Below are 14,324 nucleotides of genomic sequence, written 5' to 3' on the forward strand. Positions count from 1 at the left end.
GAAATAGTCGAACAGGGAGAATGCGAGGGCATAAATTCAGGAGCGAGTTGAAGCTTCTTCTTTTCGTTGCGCCGGTGCACAGGAATCATCGGTTGACAGTCTGCATCTTTCTGGCGAGCCTAATTATACAACGAATTTAATGAATGAGTGAGCTAGCAAAGACAGTGGCCCATACATGAGCATATATAAACCACGGTCAATGCCGTGTAGCGGCTTTTGTGCGAGATCAAAGGAGGCATCTTGCTCGCACTTTGCAGGATTAACTTGCTGGTGGTGCGTAAACGCGCACTCAGACCCTCGGAAATGCTCGAGACACTTGGGCGGATTACGGATTGCTACGGTTTTTATCCCAATGTCGACGCGAGTCTATCGCGAGGGAAACGCGCGCTCTGCTGCCGCCTAACGAACGAGCTGCGCAATTTTTGTTTCTCTTTTTACGCAACACGTAGTCCCGAAGGGAAAGAATATAGCGAGATCGTAGAACGAAGCCGCGCTAACTAGGCTGATCTCGATCGATCTAGCCACGTCTATAATCATACGCATTCTGCCTGTACGTAGATACGCATCTGCGTCGCTTTATTTCATTAATTCTCTATTACGTCGAACACTTTTATGTACGATTTCTAACCACCTGCCTTTCGCAACCACTGTATATACTTCGGCTTTGAATACGTTTACCGCGTACAAAGAATTTGTTTCAATGCCGTAGTTGTCCGCTGGTATACAGATCCAGTGCGTAGGGTCTGTAATGGGAAACTTGGACGAACGAGATGGTGTTCCGAAAACTCTAGTACGTCAAACAGGAATATTAAAATTCACCAATACAGTGTTACGTGGATCGACACCATTGACACCTTTGCAAAGAAAATGCAAGCTCGTTGCAACCTTTTTGATTTCAAGAGCGCGCATCTATGTTGAATCTATGCGTTATAAAAGTATAAAGATACTTATATTACCAATGTATCATTATTTAAGAATTGACGTTCGACGAATTGACTACGTACAGTTCCGTGCGAGGCACAAGATCCCCGATACTTTTTATTTTTATCGATTATCGAAAATCGTAAACTCCAACCACTGTTTGATTTTACGATCTAGTTATAACATCCTTTTGATGAAGAGTACGAGTCTCGATCATGAAACAAAGTCGGGTCGGCCTGTTTTCGTACGGAAACGAGTTTGTTCGTTCCGTCCTGGAGCATCGTTGCTTACCAATCGTTCGTCGCACCAATCGTACGTTCTCGATCTCTGGTGCACGCGCGGCATTACGCGTTGCAACCGAATCGCGATTCAAATTTAGCCAACCGCGAACAATAATATTGATTTCAGCAAGCCGGAATTTTGCTCTTCCTGGGATAAACATCCCGAAGCGCACGTGGCGTCAATATGTGCTTTCGTTCTCTCTCGGTGTACGCGAAGGAGAATTCGTTTCAGGGCCGTTCAGGGAAACACGCGCTACGATCTCGACGAACAAGGACTCTTTCCTATTCCTTCTACCCTTTTCCCATGCGACCATAAACCAACGTTTATCATTTCAGTTATTCGACTTTCGCCCAGAAGCAAACTTACGATCGCGCGTTTCATAGCGTTTCGATACTTTGGCAAATGAGAAACTCGGAGGGATCTTGCAAGGAATTTTGGGCGACGAACCTCTCGGTGTAACAATCGCCATTGCATTCGGAAACTCGCCATGTATATCTATCAGGACACTGAGATTAGGTAAGATATAAATACCACAAATGATATTGATAATGTGTCGAAACGTGACCACTTAGACTGGATTAAAAGAATAAAGAATTGGAGTGAGATAGAAAGAGAAAGAGTGTGTGTGTGTGTGTGTGAGAGAGAAAGAGAGAGAGAGAGAGAGAGAGAGAGAGAAGAGAGATCGAAAAGCGTGGCAGATATAAAATAATGATTTCACCGATTCCCGGGGGTCCTGTATCGGAGTTGTGTCGGACACTTGAAAGGATACGCGGTCCCCTGGAAGAGGGGGCCGCAGGAGACGATGGGTACCCGACACATGTAGCCCCCCGGGTGGCGAGCACCGCAACTCTCGGACCCCCAACGGTGACACGAGCTACGTTACATTCTGCAGCGTCATCGAGCCGGCACGATGTCATCGTGTACCGCGTAAGCTGGTCGCGCGACGCGTCGGTGGTTCCGAGTTCAATTTCCTTGCTCCGAACCTTTTGCTTCTATTCGAGGGGGGGTCTCGCCCGGTCGAGGAAACTCTTTGGTCGCGCGACGAGAGCATCGTGGCCGGTCGACGACGTGACGACTGGTAAAGGAGACGCGTTTCTTCGGAGCGGCCGTGGTCGAGCGCGACCATCGACGAGATCGCATTTGGTGCATCGCCAGGAAAATTGCACGCTCCTCCTTGTGACGTCGTTATTGCCAACAACTGGCCGACCAATCGGCTTGCTTGCGTGGGAGGAACGAAGAGGGACGTAACGAGAGAAAGAGAGAGGAGCGGAGAAAGGAACGGAGAAGTAGGTGGAACGAGAAGGAACCCGATTGGTCCTACTCCCGGAGGATATCATGGCCATAGAGGCTCTCGTCCACGAGGAGAGAGACGAGTCCGAAATAAACGATACAGGGATTTTTGGGGGGGCTGACAGTCGGTAGAGAATCGAATGTTCGAATTTGATTCCAAAGGACCGAAGCATTTTCCCTGTCGAATAAAATGCTGCGAGCGAGATCGTTGACTTTTAAACGTGTTTTTAACCAGGCAGGACGATTCAACTCGTTGTTCGAACTGTCGATCTCTAGGACCAAATAATTCCTTTATTCAAGAATCGTCTACCTTTTCACGCGTTATTACATTTCATATCCGCAAAGAGTAAAACCGACCCAACTTTGTTCGCTCGTCTTCCTTCGTTTCTCATCTCGTCATCGTGGCAATTTCTTGTTAGATGATGACTCGGGTGATAACAGGTGAATAAGTAATAATAATAAAAAAGTTCACGCCGTCTCGTTGTGAAGTAACGATAGATATCGTCAGGAGCAATTCCAAACGGGCAGAAATCTACTAATTAAGTGTCGTATGTAACTATAAGATTTACCTATGACGAGTCACATGTATGATCTTCAATGTTGCGCAAACTAAATAGCTCACCGATAAATATTTTAAAGGGAATTTTCTTACAAGATTTAATCGATCGATCGTCTTATAAGATAAAGTACTAAATAATGTAAAACCTACTAGACTTTTCCGATACACGTATAGCTGAAGTTCATAGCGACGAACAAAGGTATCGGCATAGATCTCACTTTTCTGTAAGATCTTGCGTACATCTGTTCTACACTTACAATAAGTCAGAAGCGTACGAATACTTTTGTCTCTTATATGCTATATCTTAGAAATGAAACAGATAGGATATTCCAGGTAAGAAAAGCAGCTTTGCACAGCGAAAGGTAATGATCTGGTATTAAAAGCTGAATCGAGAGGAGATCTCTCCTCCGTCGGTCCGTCGTCCATCGTCGGTCGTCCGTCGACCGTCGGGCAAACCATCGAGGGTCCCTTTCCCCTCGTCTCGGGCTTCATCGGTGGGCACGATCGTAAAGCAACAAGTGTTAGCAGCTCTTCGGCCCGTCGCTCCGCCCCCAACTAGCAGCCGCTGCTGAAGCGATCGGTGGAAAGTGCCCTGAGGCGATTCAACCACCTCACTCGAGCGTCGATCGCGCAAGCAACTAGAAATCCTCGACCTACACTCAGGCTTTTCGTTCTTGCGTACTCCGTTTCGTTTTCCTTCGAGTAACGAAAGACGAGCGCGATGTTTATGGTCGCCGCGCGATCCTGACACGCGCCACGTACCATTCGTGCCTCCATCGAGAGTGATTACTTTTGTCGACTCTGTCGCGCGAGGCGAAGTGACAGGAGTGTCGACCGCTTGCCTGTGCTCCGAACTACCACGAAAATCTTCCAACAGGTTCGACGGAACACACCAGGTGGAAGAATCGCGAGTCTCGGCGAATTTTCGCCTACAAAACCTGTGACGATCTATGCATCGAATCTATATAGTGAATTTCGTGCACGACAACTGGAAAAGTCTTCGTGGTGGCGTTTAAAGGTCCCTGTGCCATTAAGATCGTGGAAACGTGAATCGGTGGTAGCTGGCGAACAGTAGGATCTTAGAGAATCGGAAGCGAGAGTCGATCGCGAGAAGCGAAGCTATCGGAAGTATTTCGGCGATAGAAGAAGTTCCAAGAAGTGACGGCGTAGGATCGAGGCCGAGAAACCGTGGAATACGCAGCATTCAGCTTTGACTCGTGTGTTCTGGAACGTCGATCGTTTACAGTTGAAGAGAGAAGGAGAGAGTGTGGCCGATAGTGGAAGCAGAAGGAAAAAAAGAGTAAAACGGGCCGATACACAAAGAAGAAGAAGAAGAAGAAGAGATTAGAATTGCCGTGGCTCGAGTCACGACGAGAAAAAAGTCGTTGGAAGATAGGCCGAGACCTCGGCGAGTTGCCGACGGCTTGGCATGCATACCCGTTGCGTTTGCTCGGTTCGTAATCGAGTGCAAAATTAATTAAACGTGACAAACGTGCGCGCCGCGCTCCGATACCAAGCCATCTCGCGTCGGAGGGAACGAGCCGAACAGAAAAGAAGAGAAATCACCGACGCAGCTGGAACAGAAGCGCGAGAAACGGAAGTGACGTGTTACCGCTACGATAAAATGGTAATTGCAATTAATCGATGAACCGTCGCTGGGTAACGTGCACGTTCTCCTTCGAACGATGAACGCTCGTAGCGCGCGATAAATCCGTGGATTCGTCGGACGCGCCATCGTTTCTCTCCTTGCTTTCGCGATCGAACAAAATTGAGAGAAGATGAACGATATCATGGGTGAGGCATCCGGTTCGATTTCGTCGAGCGGCGCTGCTGCTAATTCCGTCAACTCTAACAGCCCTATCGCGACTAATAGCAATGGAAGCAATGGTAACAACAATAATGGAAAAGCGTCAGCTGTCGCTGCTACGGTCGCCGCGAATGGAGGCGAAAGAATCAGCGCAGCGGTTACCAAAGTTCTTCAGGGATACGATTGGACCCTGGTACCTGTCGCTACCAAGTGAGTTTTACGTTCGACGCTTTCTACATAACACTCGTCTATAGTCGATACGCATTTCCGAAATACCCGAGAGAGTACCGCATTATCTCTACCGCCACGTAAAAAACGCGAAAGCTTCTTCTCCTGCATTTCGGAGCGATATTTAGCAGGCGTCGTTAGCGTTCGCGAAGACGCGTTTTAACGCCGAGAGTTTAACGCGCAGCGGAAAGAAAGAGTAAAACGATGAAAAGGCAGGGGGAGAGAGAGAGAGAAAGGGTGTAAACGCGCGCGGTCTAAGCTTTAAAAATACGTAACGCTAACTTAATTATGACGCACTGGTTTCCTCGGCTTGGGAAACGGCTCGTGGAAATGTGTCCTCGGCTGCCAATTAACGCAAATTAGCTAATTAATGCCCGATCTCGTTGCCTCTGTCTTTCCTCTCTGTTTCTGTCCGTCGCAGCGCGTCGATCGTGATTTGTGAGAAGCGCGGAGGAGAGCCCGCAAAGGATGAGAGAAGCGATACGAGAAACGGCGTTTTTTCGTTTCGCGTATCGAAGGAGGGGACGACGAATTAATGGTCGGCTCGTTGCGCCATACCGACGATCGTTACGATTCGATAAAATCGAAACGCGGATCGCGAAGGGATGACGCAATCTTTCCTCGATGGCAATGCGAAGATTCGCTATTCTGCGATGCAAATGCCATTTAAACGTAGCCGCGAATCTCTATCGAAACGTTTTTCCAAAATTCTGTTATGGGACGAGCATAGGTGTACAGTTAACTCACGGAAAATTTCCCAGCTACGGTTGAAATCTCCGAGCGTGTATCGCTATGCGCGACGGCTTATCGCGCTAACCCTCAATTATACAGGGTTATCTCGGGGTAGCTAAAGGGGGTACGATGTTTATTCCCGACGATAGGGTCCGATAAAATCGACTAGTTTTAATTCCCATGAAATCCATGAGAATGCAGTCGAACTATCGCGTGTTTCCTCCTCTCGCCCCATACGACCGTGTAATTCCACCACATTGCTCTTTCTCTTTCCCCTATTCTGCAACTTATCGTTTACCTAGAGCTTGTTTATCTTTCAAAGTCCGCTTCGCGACTAACATTTTGACCTTAGAAGGCGAATTTCTTTCGTGATATCGCGTAACGAAGAACGGAACATCGTAGAAAAGAAAGAAGTATAAACATCTCTCTATTCCTTATCTTGCGACTTGCCGTCTAATAAAAATTTATCGCTCCAATGAAATGCGATTAACTTTTCGACATTGAAACGCGAATTCTTTTGAGGAAATCGCGTAACGAGGAACGTAACTCGGCGAACGAAAAGTCGTAGAAACGAAAAAAGGGTGTAGCTGCTGCGTGTTCGGTGCCACGCCTACGCACGTCAGCTAGTACTCCGCCAAACCGCGTAAACGAGGTGCAAAGACTCGAAGATTTTTTGCGTATCTAGGTAAACCGCGTACAGCGGAGTGACTCGCGATTGCTGTGAAAACCCTTGTTAGTGGACCCGCGCTAATTACCAACGGCTCCTCGGGTTTGCTCACGGATTTAACGCCCCTCTTATTTCAAAGAGGCCGAAATATATACGAGCCTCTTTTCTCAAATTCTTTCTCGGCTGCTTCCTTCCAATATTCGCTCTCTATCTCTTTCTCTTTCTTTCTCGAACGTTTCTCTTTCTCCGTGACACACACAGCCTTTCGAAACGGTTGCGGCTGTGCTTTTTAAAAGTCTCTCCACCTTCGGCAGCAGGGACAGCATCCCGTTGCCGACAGGTCGTCCGTACGCGTATCTCGGTGAAGCGCGTTTCCTTCGGTTCCTAGCCGGTCGACGTCTGGGGTTTTGGTTCGCGTAAGGTCCTCGAACGAGGCTCGATTAATCCCAGAAAGAAAACAGCACGAGAAGGGCTTGTACGGCAATCACGTCAGTCACGTCAGTCGATCCCTGGCTGGACGAGGCAACGGTTTTATGAAGTCATCTTCTAGGAAAGAAAGGGATACGTCCATTCCTGCTCGTCACCCGTTGGCAGCGCCGGTGTTATTTTAAGGCCGGTTTTAAGCGTGCCGCGTTCCGCAGGATGACCCGGGGGTAGCTTGGTAGAAAACTCTCGATACACGAGCACGAGGATACGTCGCGATACCACCAACCTCTTGTTATTTTCTCGCAACCAGTGTCCCCGGATTCATGCGTTTTCTAGAATTTCTATCCTTCAAACCTTCCGTTCCTCGTCGCTGTAATTCCTTCTTGTCACTGATATTCGGTACTTCGTAGCTAGAAGGTTTTCTTCGAATCGGCAACTTGCTTTCCGAACGATTCGCAGGATGACTTGAAGATAGTTTGACCGAACATTTTCCAAATTATTTTCCATTATTCTCCAAAATCGAACGATTTGCAGCAATAAACAGACAGCTCAAATATTTAAGTCGCATTTATTGGGAGGAAAAGAAATGCCTTTCTTTTCTGTATGCCTACAGCGGCTGTAAAACGTATTGACACAGTACTATAGCATATATTTCATACTAATTAATTTGATCCAAGAATTTATATTAAATTTTGCATCGATAATTACCTGATAATAATAAAACAAGGGTACGTGCAAATACTTTTCATAGCCGCTGTAGCTGCCACGTGATATCGCATGAAATATAATTCATATATAAAAGCGCAAAAGTTTATTGCTACGAATATTAGTCGACCAACAATTCCAATCAAGTTACTAGAAAACGAAGCTGCCTCCTTATCGCAGCTGCCTCCTCAATCTCTATTTCTATCTTCCATCCAAACGTTTCGCTTCTCGCTACATAAATCCTTTCTCGCCACGAATATTCGATAGTTAATAACTTGAAAATTTCCTTGAAACTGGTAATGGGAATTTTTAAACGATCTCTCGTTTCCGCGTACGCGCTGTATTCGAAGAAAACAATTGTTTCCAATGAAGATAATGTCCTCGAATTGCAGGGGTTCTGGTGATAAAAGAGCGGCCCACGTGAAGAGACCTATGAACGCGTTTATGGTGTGGGCTCAAGCTGCAAGGAGAATACTCGCCGATCAGTACCCGCAGCTTCACAACGCGGAACTGTCCAAAACACTGGGCAAGCTTTGGCGGTGAGTCTTTAGTATGTTACTTTTATCGAGTTGACCGGTGGTTGGTCGATCGCGAGGAAGAGTTCGATTCTGATTTCTTCGGCAACTTCTCGACTTGCGAGTTGAAGCAACAGTCCACGCGACCACTTGTTGCCTCGTTCTATTTTTACCCGCGATTTGGCGAGCAAGCATTTTTTACGGGACGCATACCGAACACATTCTTACCACGTGGCGCCGAGGCTGCACGTGGTACGATCGTTCCCGGTTGACAACCGCGCGAACCCCGAACTCGTTGTAAACGGGTCAGCGTTGTCAAAACCGGAGCTAAAGGCGGAGTCACGGCTTGTTCTATTCTAGTCTAGCTTTTAGTACAGCACGTGGAAGCGATATAAAAGAGAAAAGTAAAGCGACGTCTTTGTCAAATTTCTCGACTTTTTAGATAGTGACGCGTTCTGCTACTCGAAAGCAAAATACCATGCATCTGAATACAATTTTCTAGGAAAACCACGAAGCTATCGTTGTAACAAATAACAAGCGACGCGTAACGATCGATCGATCGATAGACGACGCGACGGAAGAGAAAATGGTATACTCGTCGTTGTGAAAGTCGCGAGAAGGGAACGATATTCCATTTCCTGATCGAGACTAACGAGATGCCCTGGTGGGTCGCACGAGCGAGGATCACAGGACCTCGCCGACCACATCGATCAGAACCCCTGCGGTGAATCATTTTACAATGCCGCCCGATCGCGATTCCGATCACAGATACCCTCCGCGTATCTCTGTCTTAACGTCAAAATAGGAGCACAACACGACCGATCGGAGTTTTGCTGCAGAACTTTGTTTATCGGAACGGAACTTTTTTAGTTACTGCTCGATTAAATAAATTACAATTTGTTGAGCTCGTAAGAAGAGAGTGTAGCCATCGATACGTCATGAATCTGAAAGTTGAAATTCATGATGAAATTCATAACGGTATAACCAAAGATCGGTTTGTAAATTTCGTTTTTTATAAAAATCTTTCGCGCAAATAACAAAGCATTTACCGACAACGACGCGACGCAAGGAAGAAAGAACGTGCCATTCGAATCGTGTCGTTTCGCGTGGAGCGTCGCCGATGCGCGCCGAGCAGCTCTAGTCGGAGTCGTCGGATTATTTGCAAAAAGAAACGACTTGCGGGCTACTATCGATGTAGTCGATATTTACGAGGGACCAGGTGTAGGCGTCGGAAATAAATCTTGTCCTTTTTCTTCCGGCTCGAAAGGTATCGCGTTCGAATATTAGACACGGTGTTTGTCGACAAAACGAAAACAGATAGGCTCGGTTCATCCTTGGCGCGTGCTAACAGCTGCCGGCCGGTTCCTGCCTCAGATAAACGGCCCCCAAGAATCACAATAAACTCCTTGTCCCCGTCAGGTGAATTTTTCCGAACCTGCCCCTTCGTCGCTCGACGCTTCGTGCAAATAACACCCGTGACGAACAGGTAAATGCATCTTATCTGACGGAAGCAACGTCTCGATTTTGCCGCGGTTTTGCTTCACCCTCGATACCTCGAACCTCAAACACCATCATCGCCGTAGTCATAGACGCCACGACGTTATCGTGGCTCGTTTTCATCGCGATTTTTACGTACGGTGTCAGATACACCGGAATAACGCACCGCAGATAACGTATAATCGCGTGGTGGAGAGAGACAGATCCGAATTAGCTAACCCTGCGTTGCATCTGGCAAAGAAAAAGAGAGGCTGCGACGAGTCGCTATCGTCAAGCCCTGCCAAACAAAAAAACCTCGAGGCAAAGTCCGTTGACCAGATGGAGAGTCTCTTTTCTCTCTTTCCCAGTGACGACTCGCGCGCGTTAACCTGCGCGTGTACCCGACGAACACGAGTTAACTCGTCATTTGCCATTGATTTATTCTCAACGTAATATCGCCTTGTTCGAGAAATTTTTAGATCGTACAAAATCCGAAACGTAAGCGCTGTTCGTAGTCTAGAAATTTCTGATCAAAGTTAGAAGACTAGGTACTGAGACTTAGCGCGATATTTCCTTTCCTACCCTTTCGTCTGGTCACCTTCAAGTTTGATACGGGGTAGAGAAAGGAAACGCGACGCGGTAAGAGCAAAGAGCCTAGAAGCGTGGAATCGTTGCTGGAATCCTCGAGATCTCGCAGCCGAGACCGGAAAAGCTTATCAGTCTTGGGGCTTTACGAGCCCAGTGGGAACATAAACACGAGAAATTAAAGACTAACACGACAAGACGGGACGGAGCTGGATGAGACGAGACGAGATTCGAGTTGCGATGCAGTCGAACGAGAATCGCTCGAGTTCCCGTATATACTCGATGTACGCGTGTGCGTGAACTGCGCCCTTTAAGACTCTACGCGGCGAGAAACACTAACCAGACCTCCCATTTCGACTCCTCGAGTGTATCGCGTATGGTGATAGAAATGCTCTCGTTCCAGCCTCTTCTGCGTCGCATATACGCGAAGAAGCGGGTGCGCGCGTGTGAACCTTGATCGACGACCGTCGATGACACAAAACGTCGCAAGATCGCGCCAATTTCGTCTGATCTCTTGGTTTCTGGTCGTTTGATCGCAGGTTGCTGTCCGACAGCGACAAGAAACCTTTTATCGAGGAAGCCGATCGTCTCCGCGTGATCCACAAGCGCGAGCATCCGGACTACAAGTACCAACCTCGTCGTCGAAAGCAAAACGGGCCGTCGGGTCGAGAAGGATCGCCGTCGAGGAACCAAAGCAACGTGACCTTCAACGTGTCCAGGTCGTTGAAGCAAGAGGACGCGAGTCCTAGGGGCACACAGGGACCGAACTCGCCACAGAGCGGAGTTAGTTCTTCTCCTCCGACTACCCCTAATCAAGGATTGTCACCCCCGACCCCTCCCACCACCCCGCGCGGACAACATTACGCGAATCAGGTAAGGACGTTTGAAACGAAGAAATATGCGAGCCTGTACTTTTGAGAAGGTCCGATGGAAACTAAAACGGAAGGAAATCTGGTTCGCAGGGAAATCAGCCGCAGCCAAATAGTACGATGTATCAGCAAGACTTGGCGATTGGTTCGTCGAGCGAATCACCGCATCAACATCAACCAGGAGTCGACTTCAGGTACATCGAAGTTGGAGATGGTTTACCAATCGAGGAGGGTCAATTGAACGGTCTTGGGTCTTTGGGCGGCGTTGGTTTGAACCTTCCATTGAACCTTCAAGAATGCGAAGTCGAGAGCAACGAGCTGGACCAGTACCTTCGGCCTCAGGTGCCGGCGGTACACGTAGCCGCGCCAACGACCACCTCCTCTCAATGGATATTCAACAGGTAATTGTTTCCTGCGTTTAGTTCTGACGTAGATGAGCCATGTTTTCTCTCGAGCCAGCACAGTGGCTACAAAAAGTACAGATAGCTTACACTTTACGAGTTTCTTATCTAGGAATTTCTATCTCAAATTGCGGACGGTGAAAGTTAATAGGAATGTCCCTTTCTTTGAAAAGCGCCGATTTATGATTTAGGCTAAACGATTAATTTTAATTTGCATCTACGTTATAATTTAGTTGGAACAATAATTTTAACGTGTTAATAATCTGTGTTAAATATCTTGGAAATAAATCTCGAATGTATTTAGAACGCAATACGGATAGCCCAGTGTCGTTCGCGTGGCAGAACTCGCTTGTCTGCATGAAGTTTCGTTCGAAAACTTCGAGTCGCTGAAATATAACGTTTTCCAGATACGAGGAGGAGATCGAGAGACCGAACAAGCGACACTGCTCGGAGCAACCGATCGCCGAGACGTCTTGGGAAGACAGAGCGCAGGCGGACATTGTCAGATACCACGAGCTTCAGCCACCACTTCCTCCTATGCAGTACATATCCTCTTCCCATAATCCACACTATTCGCACACGACTACGCAGATGAGCCATCCGCACGTGTCTACGTCCTACGCGCAATACCAACGATACGTACCTGGTATCGAAACTTGGCCCCATTACATGTAGGAACAAAGAGAACAGCGCGATACGCACGTCGTCGCCTAATCGACACTTTTCCGGAGACTATTCTTTGGAAACTTAAATGGTAAATCGTGTCCCCATTTACGAACTAACTATATTATTAAGTTTTCTCAAGGTTACATATTTTATTGCTGACTTTTCCAAGCGTGCCTGTATGTGTGTGTGTATGTGCACGAGTGTGTTTGACGTATGCATGGTGCGTACCAATGTGCGTACGCGTACACTGCGTCCTATAATTATAAAATTACAGCAACAATTTCGATTAATCGTTTAAATTTCGACACATTCTTTTCACGTTCTAAAAATCGACAAAGTCAAATAAATGGAATCGAATGTTCTATTGTTATTGAATATTACGCGAAAAGTAGAAAAGTTGTCGTTTGCAGCGGTTACAAATTGATAGTATTTTGTGATAATACTGAATAATGAAATTTCAATCGTGACAAGAGTTAATCACGACATATAAAAATTGAAAATGTTTAAACGATGTTATGATTACGATGTAGTGTAGCGTGTTTGTATGGGTGTGCGCGCGTGTTGCGTTAGCTCGAGAGCGGAAACTGGATCGCGTGAAGTCGAATTAATTAGAAGTTTCCGCGTTTCGAGTTGAACACGTTTCGCGATCGTTGGACGTTTGGAGGACATAGAGATGTTACGGCGCGCACAGCCACGATCTTACTCCATGACATCATTCCATGACAGTCGGCCATTCCAAAGCGCAGAATTTCAGGCTAAACAAACAGCTCGCTCGATACGGTGGCCTGCCGCGCGATCTAAATATAATAATAATATATAAGGCTCGAAGTGTAAACCGGCCGCTGCGCTGGCGAGTGCGATTCGGTTGCGTATCGAAGCTGCCACGCTCTTCAAATAAACCTGCGAAATTCGATCGGTCGTAGTTTGATCGCCAAAGTCACGCGACATGGCTGTACCACGTCCACGTGGACGTCCTCTCTGCGAATTTCGAGTTCGAAGGTGCGTCAGGCAGAGCTGCTGGATTTCTTGGGAAAGGAAGACTTGGTTAAAATGTCCTATCTATCATTTTGAAAGCGAAGAAAATCGAGATCTTATCATTTCAGCGATGTTTGCTTCTTTTCATTCGATTTAAAATACCTAGGCATTGTTTCGTAACAGTCTATAATTATTATACGTAAGTATACAAAGAGATAATGTAGCAATTAATTAAATGCTTCAGATAGTGGCAAAGACGTAGTAGCAGTGACATACGCTCAACATATCCCCGTACATTGGTACATTTAGATTAATCGATACGAAATTACCAGGTGGTCGAATACTTGCGAACAAGGATGCGCATACTGTTTACGATAAAATGCCTCAAACGTTACAATCAATGCTATAATAATATAAGCAAAGCGTTATAAACGAATAAAATTATTTGACAAGCAATTAGGGCAAATAAATCAGACTGTCTCTATATCTCTGGAAGAGACACAGAGTTTCGTAACTTTACATAAAAGATAAAAGATACGTTGTAAGAGAATTTCGAGCACTTAAAAAAAAGAACGCTAGATAAGACATTTTAACCGACGATGAATTGAGAAGAGGGAAAAGTTGCAAGTTCGATGGGTTCGTGTCGAGCGATGATCGACGAGACAAGAATCGAAGCACGCGATCGTCGCGGTAATTAACGCAGGTATTGACGCCGTATTCGTTATGCTACCCCGATAGCCGTGCTTTTGTACTTACATTTATCGTTAGACATATATGTATTTATCGCGCCGCCTATAAGAAGCGCGAAAAGCGTAGAGCGTGTAGAAACATTTGACGCGCGAGCGTTCGAAAAGTTAATTTATAAGTACGACGGTATATTCTAAGGTTTGTCGGAATAAAGAAAAGAAAAAAAGAAACTGTTACGAGTTGAGAGATAACGATTGATCGTTAACCCTTCCTTTTCGCCAGGCTATCGTCGAGATTTTTCTGCCTGGCTTGGAGATAAGACCAAAGGATATACGGCGGTAGAAACGTAAACGTCGTTACGCGACAGATTAATGAAATCGAATAAGACGCATCGAATACAATTTTTATTTGCCAACTCACTTTTATCGACGATTAAAAAGGTCTCGGAAGTTCTGACGAAATGACGCCAGATACAAATGAAACGAAACATAGAGGAAAACTGAGCTTGACGCGCTAAGGACCAAGCTACCGTC

At 46.5% G+C, this 14,324-nt stretch overlaps 1 protein-coding gene across 3 annotated transcripts; it reads left to right on the top strand.

Moving 5' to 3' along the window:
• Nucleotides 1-23: 23 nt before the first annotated feature.
• On the top strand, nt 24-14,021 carry LOC126923127 (transcription factor Sox-10-like). Of its 3 annotated transcripts, none has more exons than XM_050736266.1 (5): nt 24-5,069; nt 8,010-8,156; nt 10,733-11,066; nt 11,156-11,463; nt 11,871-14,021. In XM_050736266.1, the coding sequence occupies exons 1-5, from the start codon at nt 4,831-4,833 to the stop codon at nt 12,136-12,138; spliced, it is 1,296 nt and encodes a 431-aa protein (XP_050592223.1). In that variant the 5' UTR covers nt 24-4,830; the 3' UTR covers nt 12,139-14,021. The 3 variants fall into 3 exon arrangements, with proteins under 3 accessions (XP_050592223.1, XP_050592224.1, XP_050592225.1); XM_050736267.1 differs by having other exon boundaries at nt 8,028-8,156; XM_050736268.1 differs by lacking the exon at nt 8,010-8,156.
• The last annotated feature ends 303 nt before the right edge of the window (nt 14,022-14,324 follow it).

The sequence above is a fragment of the Bombus affinis genome, chromosome 13 (assembly GCF_024516045.1).
Source record: "Bombus affinis isolate iyBomAffi1 chromosome 13, iyBomAffi1.2, whole genome shotgun sequence".
NCBI classification, from domain to species: Eukaryota; Metazoa; Arthropoda; class Insecta; order Hymenoptera; family Apidae; genus Bombus; species Bombus affinis.